We start from the raw sequence: 23674 nt of genomic DNA, 5'->3' as shown, positions 1-23674 counted from the left end.
ACTGCTGTCTTACATTATGTCACTAGGTATCCTGGAAATACTTGAGGACATAGTTGTTTGATAGTTGACAACACTCCAAGATTGAGTTTGGCCAGATCTTAAATAATGGCTCCTAAATGAGTTGTAAAATTGCTGTCAGTTGTACTGCAGTAGAGTAAAGCAGTTTGAGATCTCTGATCTTCAATCTAGCTGAGGAACTATCTAAAAAAGCATCAGTGACAGCTTAGGGGTTGTTCCTGCGTCTTCTCTTCATATCTCTTTGCTTTCTTCTTCTGTAAGGCCCAAAACTGTTTACTGAAATGCTCAAGGACTTAGATTTTTTTCCAGTCTGTCATTTTGTGATTAACTTGCATTATTAATAAGGTGGCATCTTCCAACTTACCATTTGCAAATAGTGTTTTTCAGATGCACATTGTCAAGTATCCAATAATTTAACTATTTTGCCTAGATTTAGTTCTAGCTTGCTATTGCTAGAAAGAGTGTGGTATTGGTCCTATCTTAATTCTTGTGTGATGAAGGTGGTGAGGATTTAGCCTTGCCCTCTGGAAATGAAACAGAAGTGTTCTGTGTTACTGCTAAAATCAGTAGGGAGATGGGAGATGACCATATGAAATAACTTGTGCCAAGGTCTTCCATGCATCTGAGGCTAAAACTCTCTAGGCTGCCAGGAAAGTCTGAAGAGTTGTCCCACAGGTGCTCTTAATGTTATGATGCTAAGCCCTGTTGGTTCTCTCTGGCTTGGAGAGATGCAAGCGTCTGAACTATCTTAGTGTCTGTATTGTCAGCTGGGGGGGGAGATGCTGAGTGTCACACTTTAAGAAACTTCTAATATCTAAAAGTATAAAAATGGCCCTTAGCTGTCTTAAAGTTCCTTTTTTGTGCAGAAAACCATCGGATCAAGCAGTAAGGACACAGGACTAAGTCGGAGGTTCTGATCCTGTTTACTTCTGTTTCGTTTTGTGACCTTACGTATGTTGCTTTCCCTTACTTTGTCCAGTTTTCCTATTTGTAAAAATGATTCTCAAAGTGCTGCAAAAACTGTGATGGAAAAAAAGAATGTAAGGTTTAACTACACTATGATGACTTGGAAATAATGTTATTTTTCAGGTTCTCTGATTTTGAGTGTCTTCCTCTCTCTGTAACAAAGAAATACTCTAGAGATGCTGCTGATCAGATCACTGCTATGCTCTTCTTGATTAATGGCTTCACCTCCTTTCCTTGTTGTTAATGTACTATTGTGTTGCACAGCTTGTTTGTCTCAATATTTGCTCTGTAATTGTCACAATGAATGCAATGCAACTAAAAAGCTGTTTAGGGAAGTTTAGTGCAGCAAAGTACATGGCAAATGCCAGACTTCTGTGGTCATTCATAACTGGTATGAAATCTCCACATAATGTGTTTTTTCCAATTAAATTTGAAGTACCGCTTTCATTCTTCTCAAGCTTGTATCTAAAAACTAAACTTGCCAAATATATAAACTTGACTGAACTGTTTAGGGAAATCTTTTTGGCTTTATGCATTTCCCTGGAAAATTGCTTTTGTGAGAAGCATTATAACTGATTAAACAGGAAATTAATGTGTGGATATGTTATAGTAAGTGTGAAGAGATTAAATTTCTGCTGTCTCACATTTCATTATGATCTTGAAATATGACAGTGTTAAGATACTAAGGAGAGTGGCATCAGGATTCGTGAACAGGCTTTGGTGAGTGTGGGGAATAGAGATGGAAAAGAATCCAAGAGGGAACCTTATTAGCATCATTCAGTTGGGTACTTACTCTCCCCTTTTCTATTCCAGCACTGTCTGGCTGCTTATGTCTGTATTCAGAGATGTAAAACTTAAACTGCTTTCTTTGGACACAGATGCAACAGATTCCCAACTGCACTGAGCAAGAAGGTAAATAACTCAGTAGTTTATTGGCTAGATTTCAACATTTGTTTTGCATTTGTGAACTGAATGCGTTACAACTGTCAAATTTATTGTGCCTTGATATTAATAGTTCAGAATGGATATCCTGCCTGTTGCTTCATCTGCTCATGGAGGTCAAACAGCATTGGGGTGGGATGTTAAAAGCAGTAGCATTCAAAGTTCAGGTTCGGAAGGAATGTCTGTGCAGGGAGAAGTTTCTAATTGGACACCTTGTTGGACAGTGACTCTTAAAAGAAATTACTGGGGACTACTAAAGAAAAGTTGGAAGCATGAAATAGCACGAGGTTTTTCTGTTGAGGTTTGTGAGTGCTTCAGTGGCAATCTGTAAAATATAAAAAGCACGCGTAACTGAGGACAGATGTACCATGTGTAGGGAGAAAAGACAATAGTAAGTGTGCAAACGGGCTGCAGGAGTACTAGAACAAAGACCCCCTGGTAACCAGCTGACAGTGCTGTCAAGTCATCCACACATCAGGATATCTAGTTGGTGGTTCGTGACAGTCTTGGATAAATGTCCCTCTCCAAGGGACTGTGCATCACTCGTGGCCCCTAGCAGCTGCTGGTCTATAACCAAGACAGAAATAATGAAAAACTTTACCCCATAAGTTCAGAATGATCTATAAAATCCAGCTGCAAAGATGACTGCCTGTCATCTTCAGTGATTCATTTTGTTCTCTGAATTCCAGGCATTAAAAATAATGTGAATGTGTCACAGCAGAAGTTGAGCTATTGTCATGCTGGCAACACTGCTTTGAGAAGACACCTCTTACTCTTCCCTTAAAGGCCATGGACCTGGAATCGTCCTTTACGCAGCCTCCTGAGTGAATGAAGGAATATTGCTGCAGCACAAACTCTTGGAAGAGCTGAAATATAAGAGGTAAAGCATGTTATGTAGCAGCCTGCACTATAGATTTGTGAATGGAATGTTGGAAGCTCAGGTGCTCTCTCCATGAGCTCTAATTCTTGCCCAGTGCAGGAAGAGCAGTTGACTGGATTTTTTTCAGGTGTGCTGCTCTTCTGCAGTTCTAAGAACTAGGTAATTAGTTAAGAATTTCAAGATTGTACCTGAGCACTTGATGCTTTCTGCTGCATAGTCAGAATTGTGCAGCTCCAAGTCCTAAGGTTTTCCCAAGAAAGTCTGTTTACGTTGTTGGGAACTGTATTCTCTTACATCATCTTTACAAAGATGAGGTTCTATACTACCTGTTTGTGAAATGATTGGCTTACTTGTGGCTCTACTTAGACACTGAGTGATTATAGCAAGGCTTAACCTTTGTGTCTCAGCTCCAGAAACCTCTCTTAAATTGTAACTTTGGCATTGACTTTGTGGAAACTCACACTTAAAAATGGGAGTAAGAATTTTGTGTAGTATTTCAATGTGGATTGCTTTTTTCTTTCTCATTACTTGCATGGTTTAACTACCTAAGATGCCTTTTTTTTTATTCTTGAACTAATAGAGATATTGAATGTCAGTAGTTCCCTTCAAACTTTAGTTTTCTTGATTGGGCTTCTGGTTTCTCTATGCTGGGTCTGAACATAGTTTTTAATGTAGTTTTGGAGCTGAATGGGTCTTTCCCCACTGACATGTTAAATATGGTTGTTTTTTTTTTTTTTTTTTAAAAAAAACCAACATACAAGGAAGCAGAGTAATACCTCAGGGAAATAAGGCTTTCTGAAAGAAGCAAGACTTTGAAATAGTTGCATTTCCTTTTAGCTTGCTATTTTTTTAGAAGTCTGTTTTCCATTAATGAACTCTAGTTTCTTGATTTTAAAAAGGAATGTTTTTAGAAAGCCACTGAGCCAGTATTTACTGTAGCCTAGCATGGGCTTTATATCAGGATTTCCAGATAAATTTGCTGAAGCTGTTGGAAGTTGTCTTTACAGGCTAGTGATTAGTTTCAGATGGGTATGTAAGCTGAGATAAAGGTAAGGATAGTACACCTAAGCATCATCTTCAGAAGTGACCAAAATCCACTCCTGTGAGGCTGAAGTAGCTGCATTTAGATGTTAGTCTGACTTGATCTTCAGTCCTTGCAGTGAGTGAATGTTGAGCCTGGGAGTAAGACTCAAGAGAATCATTGAATTCCAAAAATATGGGTGCTAATTCACTACATCTTGAGGGCTGCTAACCTGCTTGACTCCACTTCATCCCAGTCTTTTCTTAGCAAAACACTGTAGACCTCTCTATGTAAAACCGCTGGTAGCTTCACTATGCCAGAGATCTGTTTGCTCTGCAGTGGAGAAATGGAGTTCCTGCTTGTGCTTCCTTGCTGATGCAATGCAGTCTATGGCATCGCGTTGCCCCTGTGGAAAGTAGGTGACCAGCAGTAACAGTCCTGCAAGGCTGTCTCTGAGCCTCTTGCCCGGTGTTGTTCTTCAAATCCCTTTGAAATGCTAAGTAGTCATCTGTGGGCTGTCTTGCTAGAGGAGGAACAAGGAAACAAAAAGCTTTTAAAGTGTTCAGCATGCTGCCCCTGTTCCCCTGAGCCTACTGTAGCACCTAATGTGCTTGTGAAGAGAGCAGACCCGGGGCTTGTTAATTAGTGTCCCTGCTTGATCCGAGTGGCTGGCCTTGTGCTTGTCAGGTCAGATAGGCTGTAAAATCAGGCAGAAAGTGCTGCCTGTCTAATGAACTGCTTAAAATAAGTACCAATTAAAGTATTAAACAAGCTCTAGTCCTGAACCAGCCAGACGCTTTTTGTTGTTGGTTATTAAATTACAGATAGCAACAAAAAGAGCCATCAGCAGGGACCATTTGTAGCACAGTTGTTTTGCTCTTGGTTTGCATTAGCTGGGATGGACAAGAGGACAAATCATGGCTTCTAGAACCATGTAGAAATGGCATGTTTGCACATTTCATTGTAGAGCTTAATGCTAACTGGACTTCAGTTTATAATCACTTAAAAGAAGCAAGCTTAGTCACAGGTAGGTTTTGCTTGGTTTTTGAGTTGGGTGTGGACAATACACTTAAAACATTGCCACATTTTTACTTTTAATGCCTCATGGAAACTCTGAGTCAAAGCAGGTATTATTGTGAGCTAAACTTACCTAGGATGATGACGAAATTGCTGTCCATTGATGTTGAAATAAACTCAGCGGACAAGGATCAGCAAGTACCCTCCAGTGATGAAAATTCCCTTGTTTTGAGTCTTTCTGCTGTCCTATTGCTGGCATTGCACTGTGTTCATCTACAGCAAATAGCCACAGAAGCAAGAACAACAGCTAATTGTCCTTCATCCTCAGGTAATCCAGGCTCTTGGTAGGAGCCATTTTTCTGGCAGGGTTGTATCCAGTTATTGTTATCCTTGCAGCAAGCTGTTCGCAAATGCAGCAGGCTGTACTAATAAAACACAGATGCTTTTGAGACAACTTGGTTCAGATACGGGGCTGCATTGATTCTTTATTTTCAGTTGGATTAATAGTTCAGAGGGAGTGTTTGACAGTGAGGAAGGGGAGAGAAGCTGCTTGATATTTTTTCCGTTTGGACTCGGAATTGTATGCTATGAAAAATAAAATGAAAAGCACATGTAAATAATATACTTCAAACTTTTCTAGGCACTGTGCATAAATCCTGGTATATGTGACTTCTTACTATGCCTCTGTATGGCTGTTAAATGAATACATGACTCTCCTAAATACTACTCTATTCCTGTGTCTGAAGCAGTCCAAAGAATGTGAAATTTTCTGGAATATCTTGCACTACCTTGGAAGATCAGGCAGTTGAGACAATATTATACACTGTTATCAGAAAATAAGCTTGTAGAGAAATCAAATTGTGTAGTGTGAGTGTGAAGTTGTTCTAATGTGTAGTAAATGTCACAGCAGGAATTCCTGGTTGATGTGTTTTCAAAAGCCTATTGATTGAAGACTATTTCTAAACTTGACTAGTAAATTTAATAGTTGATTTATTTTTTCCTGATTCTGCAATGATGGCATTCCAAATCAGAGTTTTCACTGGCTTTCTCGTCGTGCTACGAATCAACTCTTAACTTTAAAAAGGCCAAAACGTGTGTGCCGTGTTTTACAAAAAAATAATCCTAGATCTATGAAAGTTCTTTGAAAAACAGGAAACTTCTGCTGCATTGGATCCAATGTCACAATAATACTCAAAATGAAACCAGACTCTGTGTTTGATGGCTCACTATGGGGCTTCTGAGTGCTGCTCTCTGATAAGGGCTCACAACACCAAAACCAAAAACTTGGAAGTGTGCCGTATTACACATCTCAATTTCATACCCCCAGAAAATCCTCCCAAAGAAACATGTGAAGTCAAAATTAGTGAGGATGAGAACTTCTGGAATTAAGCAGCTATAGGTAGGGTCTAACTGTTCCCTACTGTGATACATAATCCTTCATCACACATTCCACTAGCTTTCTGCATTTCTAACCACTTAACCTTTACTTGGCTCACAGTGGAGAGGTTAAAGCAGTAACTTGCTAGATCATAAAGTCCTGATTCACATTCAAGTGCATGTGTTTCGGGAATATTAAAGATCAAACTAATGAATTACTCTCAAGCCAAGAAGACTGAAGACTTCTGAACAAGTAAAAAGGAATGATTGGAAAGGGCATCTTAAAGCGGAAAAATGACATGGATAGGATCCTGTACCTTGTGCAGCCATTAACATACTTGGAAAGTTAGTGCAGGACAGAACAAGCACACACAATCAGTGGAGCATTATGCCAAAATAGATAGCCTCAAGTAAAAGGTACTGGAAAACTTGGGACCATGTTTTAAGGTAGTCTTTCGCCGTCAGATGTGTGAGGGGGGAAAAATTGCAATTTCTGCATAAGAAATAAGGAATGAGAAATTCAGGGAATGTGAAGTTTCTTTCTAGGAAATGTTAGGGTGAAGGGAGAAGCTGTGGATTTTCATAGCAATCACCTTTAACTGCAAGTACATGATGCTGAGGCAGGAATTTTAAAAACTGTACTTAAGGGTGCACTGTTTCCAAATGATATCTCTGCATGTATGGAGCGTGATGAGAATGTGGTATAACGTAACAATAAATTGAGAGGAGGCTTAGCTGAATTTCCTATCTGAACACCTGTTCAGAGGTAAGATTGCCATAATTTCTTAACAGTTTCTGCAAGGAGAACTTAATAGTGTGTTTTCTAGTGGTGGTTCCTAACAATTGGCCAGACTTTGTACTGTACCTCTTGTTTGCACACCCTTTGTAAGCAGAGGACTGGTTAGTTTACAGCTGTTGATACTGTGTGATCTTCAAAGCGAATCGAAAAGAAAGCTGAAAACACTTCAGGGATTCAGTATCTGAAATGTTATAATAATATTGGAGGGGAGACAGAACCAACATCCTACTGTTGCAAGTTCCCCTGTCCTCTTTCTATTCACCCTTCTGGGATGAGTTTATATAACTGCTCTGCTTTGAGGCTCTGAGTGGATGTAACAAGTACTGTGTGGTGCTTAACCCAGAAGGAAAAGGACTGGCATTTCAACGGAATGGAGACTGATGCATTCGTACATGTAGTCAAGTTCTTGAGAAAGTATTCGTTTAAATAAAGCCCTGTAGAATGTAATGGAAAACAGCCCTCTCTGGGCTTTGTTGATATGCTCTCCTGGAATTTCTGTGGCAGGAGTGTATCCTATTAAATTTGAAAGTCTTATAGAAAGACTGGCATTTTCCATTAAGTTCTAAAAGGCACTACAGTAATGCTTGCTATTTGACAATACTTTAGTGCATCCTTTTCTGAGGAGCTCGATTGTATTAACTTCAAACAGATGGTGCTTCAAGGTCTTGGGACTCTCAGTCCTTAACATTTAAGCATGGTTGGTTTTGTTTTGTGGTTTTTCTTGTTTTTTTTTTTTTTTTTTTCCTGAAGAAAGGCTCTACTCTGCACTACTTCCAGTTGATGATGAGGGTGTGGCACTTCTTTCATGGCATGACATATTGTAATGAGTGCTTCAAAGAAGAACATAATGTGGCTTCGCAAATGGAAAGTTTCCTGACAGAGGGCATTTGTTTGTGTGACTTCTGTTTTCAAAATCCAAAACATAGCTACACCTCAGCTGAAACCAGGACAGTTAGTATTAACAGAAGTTAGCAGGATGCTAACTTTGTGCTGTATAAGCATGGTAACAAAGATGCAGTACTAGAGTGGGTGCTATGTTTGGTCTTACAGGGTTTGCCTGACTAAATTGTGAATGGCTCTGTATTTCTTAGCGATGAGTTTTACCTTGCACTCAAATCAGGGCATAACCAAGTTCACTGCATGTGAAAGGTGCTGGGATGATAAATCCACTCACTGGCATTTCACTGTCTGTTCATTGCACATATCAGACAAGATATGTTTCAAGTACTCAACTTTGACCTGTAATGAGCATTAAATTTCACTGATTTAGTCCTTGGCATCTCTGTTTGCAGACTAAGATTGCGGATTGCCTGTTGTGGGGGAGCTGGTGGAGACGCTGTGCAGTTGTACCTGACTTCATCCACTGAACAGCTGCCAGGTAGTAAAGCTTTTAGCCGCTGTTGCTGTGGGCTACTTTGATGCTAGTGACCCAATGCTGAGAGGCAACCTGTCTCAGTACCGCTCCCCGGAGGTTGTGAAGCCCTACCCTGAAGCAAACACATGCATGTCACTTTTGTCCTTTGTAGTCATTGCAACATCTGTGCTGGTCTGGATGGCCAAGTGTGATACTTCAGATGTGGAGACTTGAGAATAAAAAGGGCAGATATTCTGTGCTTTTCCTGGCTTGGAAAATGTTGGAAGGCAGTGCCAGTTTGGAGTTTTGATAGTGCTGTTAAACGCCAGCTGTAGTCTGCTGTGCATCTAAATGGATCACAAAGGGGAAGCTAGGTTTAAGCCAAACTGGTTTTCACAACAAAAGCCACAGCAGTTGATGATATTACAAAGCATTTTGATTGTGGTCTGGCTTCACAGAGCTTTTAAAAATCCATGCTAAATTATTTGTGGAGGCTTAATCAATTGAAAAACTTTAAGGAATGGTACATACCTTATAAGTACCAGTATCGCCTGATCTACTTCATTGTGTGCATGCATTGCTGTCCTGTTAAATGGGAGGGGAACCTGAGGCTGAGAGGTGAGGTGGCAGCTCTCTAATGCCACAGTAACATTACTGGTCTGCTCCAGAGATTTGGCTTGTATCCGTATAATGTTATGCTTCCCTGCTAACTTAGTGAGTCTGTAGGGAATATCTGAAGTCTCCATTGTGCCGGATCCACGTGTCAACTGTCTTGCTAGGTGACAGCAAGATCAGTCCTAGACCTGGATTTCAGGTTTTGCTTGCTGGAGTGTTGGGTGGGACCTCCCGTGGAGTAAGCTGAGGAAAGAACCCATGGGCCTTACCTCTCAACCAGCTGCTTGGTTGGCAAGCTGCAGATGTCTCCAAAGAGGGGTGCTCTTGGAAATTTCATATACAAAAAAATAATCAAAGCAATAAATGTTCTGAATACGAATTCTGTTTGGGGCTGGCTTTGAAATTACTGAAAGGGAGGTGGGAAAGGGAGAACAATGAAAATTAAAACAATTTTTTTTTTTAACAGAAAGTGCTGTGTGAATAACTTTAGCTTTAAAGGAAACTGAGCACAAAACCTAAACATAAAAGGTTTTGGCTCTTAAGTGGAACTGACACTCATTTTAAAAATGTAAACAAAATGGGTAAATATCTAGAGAAAAGATGTTGGTTTCAGTCCTCTTTCTCCTTATCAAATGGTTTTCACTCACTGAAATTTCATAAGTAATCTTTTTTTTTGGTACTTGGAGTTCCAGTAAAGGAATCTAGTGTGACTGGTACTATGGATGACTTGCAGCGAGTCCAGTTATTAGAGGCTGACACTTCTTCCTGTAAGAGATCAGCTACCGTGAAGCTGTCTGCAGAACTCCTACACTTGCAATTCTTTCAGGATTAAGGTTTCCAAATAAGTTAGGGTTAAGGGATATGTGGCTGTAAGTTTTGGGGTTATTTTGACTAAAAGTATCTTAATGAAGAGGGCTTTTTAATAAATACGGGCCCAAATTCTGCCATTCTTGGTCGTAATGAAGAATGACTAGAAGTGTAAGTAGAAGTGGATTACTGGCCTGGAATAGAGTTTTTGAAGTGTTCAAGAAAGTGGGCGTACTCCCCTAGTCAGACAACATCTCTTTGGATTTTTCCAGTTGTGCCAGCTTAGTAGGGAAGTGAGAACAAACTGGTGGCTGGATGGAGCAAGGCTCACAGCCAAAGTGGTCTGAGCAGGAAAGTGGTGAGGCAGGAATGGCAGTCCTGTAATAGGAAGGGGCTAAATGAAGATAAATGAGGAGTTGAGACAAAAAGAGAAGAGAACAGAAGTGTGTGAAGGGAACTCAGGGATTTGAATCAGACTACAATAACAAGGCAACTAATCAAACCTAGGGGTTAAGCACTTGCAATGCTGAAAGGTACAAAACTAAACTCTTCTACTCTATTTAAAAACACATTTAGTTCACTTTAAGCAAGATGAATTGTTTTAAAAGGTCTATTTGGTTTTGTTTTCCTAAGGAAAACGCAGCTGAAAAAGGAGAGACTGCAGACCTGGGAGAAACAGGTATTACTTAGTTTGCATTTGACAGTGAACATGAAATTTTAAAGAATGGCATTCAAAAGCCTTTGCAACAAAACATTTTCTTTTTAATTGTTAGCTGTCAACCATTCCTTCATTAGTCTGTCCAGTGTTTTGGAGGAGCTAACCTACTACCTTAAAAATACACAGGAACCAGTGTGATACGCTGTGACAGGAGATGCTGAAGAACTTGTTTGACACTGCTGATAACAGGGAAGCTGTGGTTTAGCATAGTCTTCTCAAAGATGGTAAATTACGCAACAAGAGGGAAAAGTTGCTGCAGAATTAATTACCTGGAAAACAATTTCATGCTAGGTTAAACAGGGATTTAAAAAAAAAATATCCATGGTCTGGTTTACAAGCCAAGCCTTCATTTTAGAAAAGGAGAGGGAGAAATAAATGACAGTCAGTTACCTCAAAGTGTGACTACGAATCTGTTCTATAAATAAAACAGTTTAGGGTGGTCCGAACTACGTAAAGATCTGTGGGACAGTTGGCTACTGTTTAAGTACTTGGCTTCCTGCAGTAGTTTCCTGGAGATATATGCAACTGGAGTGAGTGTGGGAAAGGAGGGACAGTGGAAGAGTGTGAAGGGAGTGAATGGGTGGATGTATTGGTACCTTGTAGATAAGGCAGTAACACAAGGTCCAAATGTATACACAAATATTTACAACTAAGTTAATTTACCTGCTTGTTCTCAGAAGGGCTGTGTAGGGTGTTCTAGCCTGTGACTGAATGTTCTTTCTAGTACGCGCTCTGGCATTTAGAGGAGCACACAGAGGAGAGACTCCTTAAAATGCAGCACTTCTGTGGATTAAATGTTCACTGACAGTGTCTACTTTGGGCCTGTTCTGATGCTTGCTGGATGGAAATAGCTTTTTTAAAGGAGTTAATAGAGTAATACGTGTTTGAGTCTCATCCATTTAGTCAGTTACTATGGTGAAGTAGATAGCAGATAGAACTGCTTACGTGCAGAAATACTTTGTTCGTGTTGAGCAGGAGGAGATAATGAAATTAGGACATTTTGGGACTCTCAGTTCTTGCTGTGCTGTATGTTCTTTGTGATCTTGGGAAAGGCACTAAAAGGAAGATCTGTAGAAGCTTTTAGTTGTGCATCCTACAGCACTGCCACTTCTGGAAGATAACTGGTCATCTAATGGAGCAGAAGCTACTCAACTCCAGGTGGCTGTTGTCTACAACTTAAGGCAAATCCTTTAAATCCATTTGGAAAACTTGTCAGACTACAGTAGTAGTTGTGAATGCATGAAAGGTTAGATGTGTACCTTGGTTAGCACATGATAGCACCCCAAAAACGTTCTTTTGACATTTACATGATGTGTGCCTCCATATCCCAGGTGTAAAATGCAGTTGCTGTGCTGACTCACAAGCACTTTCATGTGGATAATACACTTGGTAATTCAGGGAGTTTGTAGACAAATGTGAACAGCTCTGAGAATGTACTAGAACAACTGTTCCCTATCATATGATCTTGATCTTCTGCTGAAGTAAGAATTGTTCAATGAGGAGTACTAGAGTTTAGAAATGGAGATTTTCCGTGTCTCATTTTGCAGAATTTTCTGAACCCACTTTCTCCATTAAAAGTGCCACTGATTAGAGATGTGTCCCTTGTTTAATATTTTTTCCCTTTTTAAGCCTGTGAAATGGATCTTTCAGGAAAAACTTAAATGCTCTTGTTAGTGCAGCTTCCTGAATTACAGTAACTCAACAGCACAGAAGAAGCACTATTATGTGCAGCACAGCCTTTGTTCAAAGGAGTGCGGTGTTTTAACAGTAACTTCGGAGCTGCCTCTAAGGCAAGTGAAGAAGCTTCATCTCTTCAGTTCCTTATAAACAGGCTGGATGTAGCCATGGAGACTGTGCTATATTCCCCCTGGAAATAGGGTTGAGATTCAGAAAGTCAGTGGCAAAAGCTAACAGAAGCTATTACAGTGGAAGAGGTCTGAATTTAAACACTTGAACAAATGGAGTCTGTACAACTGGACCAACCTTTAGGTCTTCAAGTACTCTTCTCATAATTGCTAAAGCATTGACACTCTTAAAGTAAGATAAAGCTATCCAGTGCTTAAGCTTGGAAGTGAGAAATAATGACTTTGGGGCACAAGATAGTGGAGGATAAATCAGTGGTGCGTATCTAACACTGTTCTCTTCCTGCTCTTAAAGAACAACTCTGATATAAAGCACCCTTTCAACTCAAACTGTACTTGTATAATGCAGGCTGTATCAAACTTCCAGGGACAAATAAATATCCAAGTGTCGTCGTCTAGAGTTGTGAAATTAGCCCAAGCTGCAGACTGAGAAGACACTGAAATCGGGATCCTGTGATGGCGCATATTGGCTTAAGGAGGCTAAAGGCAGTATTTCTAGACAGGGATTTAATTTTAATAAAGGTATTTGTCCCAGTCTCAAGGAAGTAGTACAACAGGGCATAGATGCAGAAAAAAAACTAATGCTGTACCATCAGTTGCCCAAGGCAGTCCCCTTTCCATGGTAAGTGCTGTAAGAACCTGTTAGATGAGGCAGCTGAACAGCTGAGTTGCAAGGAGCTCCATGTTGAACTACTTGTGTCCTAACCTGTCAACCTGCCTGTGTCCTGGAAGGCCAGACTCTGCTCTTGGCTCTATGGAAGAGTGTAAAAGTTACGCAGCCCTTGGAATTGTTGCAGTTTATGTATGGCAAGGAACCCTCCTCAGGCATACCTGGTAGGTGAGTGATGGCAGTACTACGGCCATCTTTGGCAAACTGTGCTGCATGGGGGGTTGTGGCATGTTCTGTGTATCTGCACTCAGCCAGTTAGATGCTGTATGCATTATTTTTTTTCGCTTTCAATTAAATTCTTGATAGGATATAACTGAGTTGAAGTTTCCCCTCCTGGGTGGACATGTTTTGTTTCCTCTGTCCTGTTAATGCCATTCATTGCTTTAATAAAAATGTGAGGATTCAGTTAGAAGCATCTAATTTTTCAGTGTTTTAGGATTAAGAGACTGAGCAATCACTGAGTGCCTCTGATAGAGTATGTGAGGTCCCTTAATAGAACACTTGCAGCTTTTGATTAATTACCATTCTATGATTATCAATATGATGTTTTGAAAGGTTTTTTCTTGTCCCGATTTCTTTTCAGTTCCTCTGTATTCTGTTGCTGGCACTCAATTTTTTTTTTTTTCTTCTCCGTTCTAGGCTTTGGCACTTGAGCTGCTAGTTTGGCTTTGGAGACTTCTGATATGGTTCGATTTCCCTAGCTGAGACCTTTTTCAGGGTCTTGGCAGAGTTTAAAAAGGAAGTTACTTCTGCTTCTTGCTGACAGAATTGCTCCTGACTTCAAGCGGATGCGCTAGGCTTTAAGCTTTACTGTCCTCTGGAAGAAGAGACTTGCTTTCTCAGGACAGGTGCCATACTCTCTTTAATATTTCAATCTATGGTGATTATGCTGCTGCCTTTGTTGTGTACCTACTGCGGGGTGAAGTATGACTGTATTGAGAATATAGGCAAAAAAAATGGAGAGTGGTGGAGGGCACTTCCAAATAAAACTGCAAGTTTATTTGAGTCAGCAGCTAGTGCTGCTTTTCTGCTGTAGAAGCAATCTTGTTTATCAATAAAATGCATGATAAGGTCTCAAAAGAAGATCTGGTACTTTGAATTTGATCCTTTTGGACTATATGACACTCTGCATCTGCAGAAGTGGAATGTTTGGATTATCTGGAGTCCTGTTCTTTATTCTGGTGTGGTTTGCTTTGTGCTATGAAATCAAAACTGCATTTCCCTAGTAGTATTGGCAGGCCTTCAGCCTATCCTGTTATGAACCCTCTGTCACATGAAGAGAGGGGAGGATCAACACCACCGCCACCTGTCATGCTCAATTGACAGTAGTGTTTCTGTTCCATTTCTACTCCACTGCTTTCCTGGATACTCATATGAAACGACCACCTTTTCCCTGTGTTTTGTTCTCCTGCACCAGGCTTCTAGTCCTATTGTACAGCAAAGGGAATGTACATACATACACACACCTACTGTCAAAGACTGTGTTTCCAGATTTGTTTGAAAAGCAGTACACTGTCACCAGGCTACACTATTATAGAACAGTCTGTATGGAGGGAACATCCTTCCCAACAACTGAACTATTCTTTCACCAGTGCCTAGAAGTTATCTATTTACAGATCCTGATGTATTTCAATCCAACAGATTTTGTCCATTGTATCATCTCCATGTGTTGAATCCACTTGTGGACTGCACTATTCAAATGCCTCCTGTGATGGAAGTAAAATGAAAGTGTTTGGGGATTGAACTTTGTTCTTCAGACTAAATGAACACAGAATGAAATTGTCAAGGGATGGTTTTGGAGATGCTTCACTTATTTTTCTACTACAGTTTTTCACATGAACTCTCTCTGTAGAGTTTGTTTTTTCAGGCTACTATTTTTTTTAAAAATAAAAGCCAAGCCACAATGATTTCCCCCATTTCATGCTGCAGTTCTGCAACACATTTCAAAAGAGCTTTGATTGTTCACAAGGTTGGGAAATGTTATTTCCACATGGGAAATGCTACAGGTGTTGGGTGTTCTCATTAGTTTTATTACTAATAGCAATAAATGAAGATCTGTTGTACTATAAACACAAAATGAGAAAGGTCTCCTGGGATAAACAAGAAGGCAATACTTCAGTGGCTTCAAGTGGTTTATTATCCCAGCCTGATACCAATGGAGATGGAATTAATCCCTGTGCCTGGGATTCACAGCTGTTACCTAACTGTTTTAGTTCAGCCCTTTCCTGATCCTAACCTGACCCAGCTCCTAACATATTCATCAGCACTGCCCCTTTCACTTTGCTCTCTGTGATCTTGTGTCAGCCTCTCTGCTTATTAGCAGGGAATGCCCAGGCTTGCCTGCCTTAGCTTGGGCAAGAGACAGTAAAGGATTGAGGCCCTTAAAGTTTCCTCAGGGAGAAGCCAAGCGACTACTTGACAACAAAGCCTGCACAGAGTCATTTAGATGCTTTATAGTGAAGCTATAGAAACCCTCTGATTTTTCCAAAATATTTTCCACATTGCTGGTCTCATTCCCGCCTGGGATTGCCCCAGTTTACAATGGAGCTGTAGCCAATCCTGTTCGTTATTCTATATATTCAAAAATGCTTCCCTTGCTCTCTTTGGCAAACCCTCTGCGCCATTTGTCCTGCTTCCTCTAGCATTAGCTTGGTTTGGGAGCCAGGCACTGGCCCCGTTTCTCTGGGTTCATTTTCTGAAGAGTCAGCTTTCATTCACGGAGTTTACAATCCAGTCATTCTGCTGAAGCAAGAGGAGGTATTGCAAAATCAACATCAGTTATTGCGTTTTTGTCTATTTATTTACTTTTCAGTGAGGTACAGAACACATCTGTTAAGCCACATCTCCCTGTGCCTTCCAGGCCCTACTTAAGTGGAAACTTCAGAAAGCAGCCTTAGCTGTTGGGTGTGATTTCAGATGTCCTTGGTGACAACAAATCTCTATGTGATGTTAATCAGGCTCAAGAACCGAAGGACACCAAGAGTTATCATTGCTGCTGGGTACAGCTGAAAGTGAAGGGTTATGGGCAACAGAGATCAAAAGGGACTTAGCCTTTCCTGCCTCCTTCTCATTAAAGACAATAGAAGAAATAAAAGGTTTTCAGTAGCATCTCACCAGAGTATAATTTTCATTAATTGCTCTATAATTATGCAATTGCTTTAAAAAGTGCTGCCTGAATCCTCTCAGGTGTAGCTGTCTAAGAAGGCACCAACAGAAATACATCCTGTGATGAATTTCGGCTTTATGAAATTTTGGAAGCCTTGTCTGCCTTGTGACAATATCCAGTGACAGCCCTGGGCTGCGTTTCCTAAGTATATGTTTACCCGAGGAAATAAAAAGCTATGAGTACACCGAGGCAAGGGTCAATCTGTTCCTGCCTAGTTGCTTTGATTCATCTCATAATATTTTCTGCTAACCTTTGTCGAAGACAGGGGAGTGGGATAAATGCTCTGACCTGGCGTACAACAGTTAGCAAAGTGTTTCACGTTGGGTTTGGGGTGCGACAGGAGACAGATTGATCTACTCAACACGTATAGCTGTAGAGCAGACCATATGTGTCTTACTTGTTTGAGAGAAATTAATGACCGTGTTTTTATCAACACTTTTCACTTCAGCTACGAGCACCTGTGGTTAAGACAGCTTTTCCCAGCTGAGCCTCCCTGGATGAGTGCCGTTATCTTCTGTGCTGCCCCTGACACTCTGTGCTTGAATACTGTAAGATTTTTGTTGATACAGCGACTTTTTGCTATTTTTCATTAGTCCCACCGGTCTCTTTCAAAGTTGAGTTCAACATAAGCTGGTTTGACCTTAAGGGTACATAGTTTTGTGTAAAACGTTAGCCCTGCGGAAATCTAGGGGTGTTTTGCTGTTGATTTTTCTGGACCTAGGATTCCCACCTTGTTTTCTGCCTCCTTGCCTGTCGCAGCTGCTGCTTTACTCCCCTGGTCCGTTGGCCCCCTATGCTGTGTCGCCCGGAGATGACTGGGGAAGCTGTGCTCCATCTTAATCTAAATTTGTCTGAAGATCTTTCTGGTTTTCTCTGTCATACCATTTAATTTGTTTTCCTCTGTAGTTTATTGCCTTTGTAAATTCAGCATTTACCTTTGTGAGCTTAGTAGGAATAAAATTTAGCATGCAAAGCAGCTTGCAAAATAAAGCTGCGGTGTAATTTTATACTGCTGTTTTACCGCAGCTGTTTCCTGCAGAAGGGGAAAAACTTCCCGTTACCTGGGAAGGGTGGCTCAGTGTTCCGTGTGTGTGGCACCCTGGCCCTGACGGTGCTTGCGTATGTTTAACGTGCCACTGAATTTCATTTTAACCCATGGTAAACCTCACATTTTTTTGTTATCAGTGCTCAACTTGCTCTAGGACTGCACAAGAGGAAAATAGCCATCATAACGCTAGTAGCTCTCGGTATGTCTGTAGGTTTTGTACTGCCAAGTGGTGTCATTTTGTGACATTCAGCTTCGTCTTTCTCTCTGAGGTGTTAACAGGTGATTGAGGCGTGCGTGTAGGAGAGCACTACAGCAGCCCACGAGCCCCCGGTGAGTTATGCCCACGGTTTATGGGTGTCAGTAGAAGGGAATTGCGCAGTTGGTTTTTATGAAGTGTATGTGCATATGTGTGTGTGTGTGTGTGTATATATATATGCGTGCGTACAGGAAAGATGTAGCCCTGACTTTGCAGCTCTAAAAGTGGAATTTTAATGTATTAATTCACAGGCTTCTGAGGAGCACTCCCTGCATAATAATAATGAAAAAAGGAAGAAAAGAGAGAGGGAAGGGGCGGGGGGCCGGCACTGTCATTCCTGCCGTTTCACAAGACAAAAGTGTTGACTTTAAGTTGAAATGCACTTGCTGTTTCTGTACAGGAACTAAGAGGTTTTCTGATTCAAAGTCACAGATCTTTTCCTTTTGCATTGAAGAGAAATCTCTGTAAGCTGATGGTACTATTAGAACTTACACCTGTACAAATAAGTAACAAAACTTTTTCCAATGCGATTTCCAGTTCCTGCCTCTTCCTCAGTTTTGAGTTTTCTGTGCCTCCTTTCCCCCCCCCTCCCCCAGAAAGGCTTGCTGTAGGTGAAATGAGATTTGCAATTTAGGATGTTTGCATATTTTTCATTTAGAAAATAGACATTTTATCAGGTTTGATGGCCGAGGAGAATTGCCTGTGTGGAAACGGTAACTGATTTCAGCGTGACTGGTTGTAGCTTTCTGCAGGGTCGCAGGTTGTTCCCGTCCTTTCTGGTGCGTTCGCCAGAAGAGGACAATCTCCCCACCCTGAAGTGGGTGGGTAGTGCTGCTGCTTGCACACCCAGCAGTTTATTACTGTTGGTGGTAAGCTGAGCAGAACAGGTTCTTGGCGTTCAAATCAAGAAAAAATTGTGCCTTCCTGTTTGGTGAAGGAGTACTAATGTTACAAGGCTGACTGGTTTCTTTAGGACTGACCAAACAGTTCAGGAAAAATAGGAGGCTTTTCAAACACAGTCAGGTCTGCTGAAGCAGTAGTCAAGTCATTGGTGGGGAGAAGATGAGTGTGTCAGTTCTGGAAGCTGAGCTGTTTTGTATCCCGGAGGAATGAATATGCTGATACTTGGTAGGCTTCCAACGCTTGCAGCCGAGAAATGGACGTGCCTATTTATTTTCCTTGCCGGAGTCGTCTTTGTGTTTCTGTGCCTTGCGTCCAACAGCCTAGATTTACAATTCAATCTACGCCTATTTGTTTCTTGCCATGAAATAATAGCAAGGCTCTGTTTTCTTTATGGCTAGGAACAGATAGCTATGGCTTACCGTCAGTGTAAACTGTACAGGGTTTTGTGATGTTTCAGATGGATGATGCCACTACTGCATGAGAGTAAATCGCAGTGTCCTGGAGGGAGTCCCGGGTTATTCTGCTCTTCTCGCAGCAGTTCATTGCTGCGGCAGTGCGCTTGAAGAGAAGTACATCGGGCCAGATTCTTTGTTTTGCTAACACCAGGAGTCACTGTAGCAGAGACAGTGGAAGTGGACTTAATTCCAAATCGGTGCAGATCCAGTGGATGTCAGAACCTGTTTGAGAGGTTGAGAGTTCAGAACTGGGACGCCTCAGTGGCTTTGTGCTGTACTGGCAGGGTGTGTGACACAAAGCAAGTCACTGAGCCACTCGGAGCTCCGGTTTGGCTGAGGAAGGACCATCTCATAGCACAAGGTCAGTATTTCATCTCTCAGATGAGACTGCAGTTAGATAGCAGATCCTTCTTTGCCTGACTCCAGTGCATGCCAAAGGGGTGAATTTGAGCTGTGAGTTATCTCTGCATAAAGCTGAGAATTCCAAAGTAAATTAGGGAATTGGAAATGAGACAAAGTGAATCTAATCCCTTTTCTTATCTTTTCTGCCTTTTATTGCATCTTCTGTCTTTTCTGAACTTTCTGAAGTACAAGGGACAAGCAGGTCGAAAATGGGAAGAAAATTAGAAGCACTTGGCCTGGTGCCTACCTTTACACTGTGTTGATTAGGTTTTAATTGGTAATTCTTGTCTGTAATATAAGATAATTGCAGAGATTTCCAGGAATTGTTTGTAGAATAGGAAGAAGCAGACACGAGTGAGTTCTACTGGAGGAGTTTAATTAAGGGCTTTATAAAGTGCAACAGATGGTGGTTTGCTAGTTAGGAAGACAGGCGTGGGGCCTCTTTGTAGACATTCAGCCGTGATGGTTAGACCTTCTGCTCCGTGCTGGCTGGAGGTGCTCTGACATAATCTTCCGTTAGGCAGCTGGAGCAATTCAAGGATAACATGCGCTTTGTGCTCTGGTCCAAACTGTGATGGACATTTTTCAGAAAGTGAAGTTAGGCAACCATAGAGTGAAATTCCTTGTGCGTGTGGCAGGACTCCCATTCCCAACAGGAGGTTTGTTTTCGCTGACCTCTGCAGTTGTCCTCAGCTGCCTTGTGAGAGGCTTGCAGAAGTGAGAAGACGTGTCAGTGGCCGTACAAGTTCCTTTATAGACATTCCAGTGGCGTGGAAGACACAGGATCTGTTTGAGTTTTGACAGCAGTGCTCCTCAATGATTTTGTGCGAGCCAACAACCAACCTTGGACTGGCTTCTGAACTGGAATTATGTCAATGTGGAACTTGGAAGAGAGAAAAGCTTTTGTTTTTCCCCACTGGCAGTAATAAAACTATTTCCAAAGCCCTCATCACTCTCTGGCTTCTAGGAAGTTGTAGGGAAAGCGGAACAAAAAGAGGATATTATAACTTACAGAGAAAAAAAATATTTTCTCTTCGCAGTCCCATTGGAGTGGGTGCTGAACCTTGCGTTTTTCGTGTTATTTCTGAAAGCACGTGATTGTGTTGAAAAAGTAAAAAATCTGTTCTGAAGTAGCATATTCGTTAAATGGCTTCAGGATATGATCTGTTTGTTTACTATCGCAGCATAACTATGATTTCTGTTTGCTCACCAGTACTGCCATAACTTTAATGAAATTAAGCCTTGTGCGTTATCAAAGAGTTATCTTGGAAAAATTAAATTAGCTGGTGGATGTTACAAGGGAGAATCCTGTTTTAGAAAGATTTTTTTTTTTTTTCTGGGTTTTCATGTTCCAGGAAGAACCTAAAATTGCAGATTAAATAACCAGCAAGCAGGGAATATTTCACTTAGGCTTTGAAGGAAAAGATGACATTTGTGGCTCTGTGGCGTCCTTTTCATGGGGTCATCTCACTGGGCAGCCAGCCAGATCTGCAAGATGACAAGTATTCTGTCAACCTCCCTGCTTAGTAAATGCTTTAGTAGAACATTAGCTCATGTTTAAATGAGATTTTTTTTTTTTTTTACTTTTTAGCATCAGTAATGCTGCAGGGGAGTTTCCATGGGATTAACTCTTTGGCTCTTTTCTTTCTGCAGCTTGGTGTTCATTTCAACTCAGGCTGTATTGGAAAGTGGTTACCTGGAAGGGATTTAGTTACACTGGGCTTCGACAAAGGCAACACCAGATGCTCAGGAAACATTTTAGATCTAAACTCTGAGCTTTTTTTTTTCTTATTTTTATTTTTTTATTTTAAGAACTGTTTACCAGCCCCCATGGCTAATGCTTTGAGTTGGCTGATTTTGTTATGTAGCCTTAGGACCCTCCTGAGAGGTGAGTGGGTAACTTTCTCATACAAGTGAACTGCTTTTTTCTTTGTTTTTTTTTGTTTTTGTTTTTGTTTTTAATTGGTGCTGATACTGTTACCTTCTGAAAGCTATAAAGCATTGTAGATGACGGTTGTTTAGCTCATTCTAGTCATAAACTCATGAGCGTGGCTGCCGTTCTTTCGAAAGCACAGTCTTTTTTAGGAATTCATTCGGGAGAGAAGACGGGTAGAGAAGGTGAGAAGATGCATTCACCAAGATGTTTTAATTTTCTGAAGAGAGAGAGAAAAAAATAATGTGTTTGTGTTTTTGTGTAACAATAATATTACCACCAAGGTGCTTATTTGATTATGGAACAGATTAAAAAAAACCCTGGAACTCTCTTCCCCACCCTCCACATTAATTTTTTGCTATTCGGGCACAGAGAAACCCTTCATGAGGGACTTCATGTGAAATCCTTGTAGTTACTGTAGCGAAGCTTACTTTTCAAAACAAGGGAATTCATTAGGATAGTGATGTACTAGAATCTAATTCTGTTAGGCTTGCAAAATGAAAGTAAGAAGTGCAAAAAGGAAAATAATACCTCAGTATTCATACCATTCTTTAAGTTCAGGTTTCAAGTATCTTACTCTTCTTTGTCAAGTAGTTATCACCTTTCTCTTACAGAACATGATGTTAAGGTTTCCTCCAGAATTCTGTGCTCAGAATATTTACATAGGAGTCTTAAAGGGAACAGATTTTACTTCTGGAAGAGAAACCTTTCCCTAGGCTTAGCCATCAAAACTTAAGAGCAAATGTGATAATGGACAGGGAAATAGTGTTGATGAATGGAAAACCCGAGAAGTCAGGTTTATTTCCAGCTTTGGTACGCTCTGTGTGGCTTTGAGAAGGCAGCTAATTCATATAGGTCTAACGGTAGTAATGGTAACAAGGACCTTATTTGACTGTGGAGCATGAGATTTTCTGATTTAACTTCTTTCTTAACAAGACAGAGTATTTCCTCTTTCTTTTTTAGTTACTACGCTGTTTGTTCATTGTACTTTAAATTTCTTTCTCTTGCTTTCTTTTAGGGGTCTCGTCCCTCTCACCAGATTGCAGCGTAGACTGCCAGACCCACTGTCTCATAGACTGCAGGCAGGGACATTACTATGCGGCTGGCAACTGCTTGGAATGTCCGACGGGTTTCTAGTAAGTCTCCTCCCTTCTCTCCCGCTCAGCACTTCTGCTCCTGCAATAAGAAAGTTAAACATTTGGGACATAATTTTTACGTTCAGAATATTCAGAGAGCTCTCTTGTGATGCTGATGAGGAGGTGGAGTATGCAGCGTAGTGCCAGTCCCTTACAGATGAATAATCAGCTGGGCAGGAGAACCGCTGTCTTTGGCTTAAAATGCAGTCCAGGGCTTTCTGCAGCAGTTGGCACTCACAGCTCCCCTTGAAGGGAACGAGAGTGATTGTTCTTTAGCACAGTAGTCTTGGCTAAATGTGTGACAGTCTCTGTGTTTGTGGAGAATGTACAAAACCAGATTCCTTTTGAGATTTCTTAGGACAGATTCTGTGTGTTGTGTATTTGTGTGGTTTGTGTAGTGTGTATTTAGAAGAGACAGGAATGTATTTATATTTGTAGCAGCAGCAAAATCTAGGCTGATTTTTAGCTCAAAAGAAAGAATACAAAGTGTCTTTGGGCCCCCAGTGCAGGGTATCCTCTCCTGGAAAATTCGTTGTGTCCTGGCTACTTATTTACTGACATGCCAGTCAGAAAATGTGGTGTAGGCTGGGCACAGAGCGAGAGCAGAGAAGTCTAGGTACAAAGAGCAGTGAGTGGCAGGGGTTTGGTGGTGGCTTTCCAGAGGTGCTGAACCCAGCACGCAGACTGTCAGCCAGCCTGTATTGCAAGCAAGCCCTCAATGAGCCATTTTCTGTTGGAAAGCTGTCCTAAACTGGTGTGTTATTGCCAGCATGCTCTGTTTGCCTCAGAAGAAGATCATTAATACTGCTTTTTCAACCACACAGAGCTCACTTTAAATGGAAGTAGCAATGGTCATTGTAGTGTTTTCAGCTGCAATCTCAATCCAGATCTGGAAGTACAGGTTTTGTACGAACTGTCTTGAACCCTAAGTTCAAGTTGCCACATCTCCTGCCTTGCATTCTGTCCTTGTGTGTGCAATCCAAGCGATGCACCTTGAGCTCCTACATATGTGTTAGAACGTTCTGAGGTTCTGGAGGGGTCTGATGTGAATCCGTGCTTCTGTGGCTAAAAGAGTGGTTTTTTGAGCAGGTGGTGAAGGCTGGTAGAGGATGGAATTCCAAAGAAGTGGAAGAATTTAATTTTATAACTCCATTATTTTTTATCCAGTTGCCCTGGGGGTCAAGCAGCTCCAAGGAAATGCCCGCTGGGAACAGCCAATGAACTTACAGCTCAAGCAGACATCACAGCCTGCCAGGTAAGCTGAAGGATAGGGGAAGAGAGCAAGCAGGTGGAGTAGTACTTTTTGCCTCTACTCCTGTGTATTTTGAA

The 23674-nt window shown here is 41.1% G+C and overlaps 1 protein-coding gene across 1 annotated transcript in view; it reads left to right on the top strand.

Moving 5' to 3' along the window:
• Positions 1 to 4985: 4985 nt before the first annotated feature.
• The window catches only part of LOC147597871 (uncharacterized), a 72846-nt gene continuing 54157 nt past the window's right edge, over positions 4986 to 23674 (top strand). The window contains exons 1-3 of the mRNA XM_086765994.1: positions 4986 to 5172; positions 22228 to 22345; positions 23513 to 23600. Coding sequence (XP_086622120.1) covers positions 4986 to 5172; positions 22228 to 22345; positions 23513 to 23600 — 393 coding nt within the window. The remainder of the gene's footprint in view (positions 5173 to 22227; positions 22346 to 23512; positions 23601 to 23674) is intronic.

The sequence above is a fragment of the Chlamydotis macqueenii genome, chromosome 24, assembly GCF_036417535.1.
Source record: "Chlamydotis macqueenii isolate bChlMac1 chromosome 24, bChlMac1.mat, whole genome shotgun sequence".
Taxonomy (NCBI): domain Eukaryota; kingdom Metazoa; phylum Chordata; class Aves; order Otidiformes; family Otididae; genus Chlamydotis; species Chlamydotis macqueenii.
The sequence above is the reverse complement of the archived record's forward strand: the minus strand, read 5'-3'. Positions and strand labels throughout refer to the sequence as shown.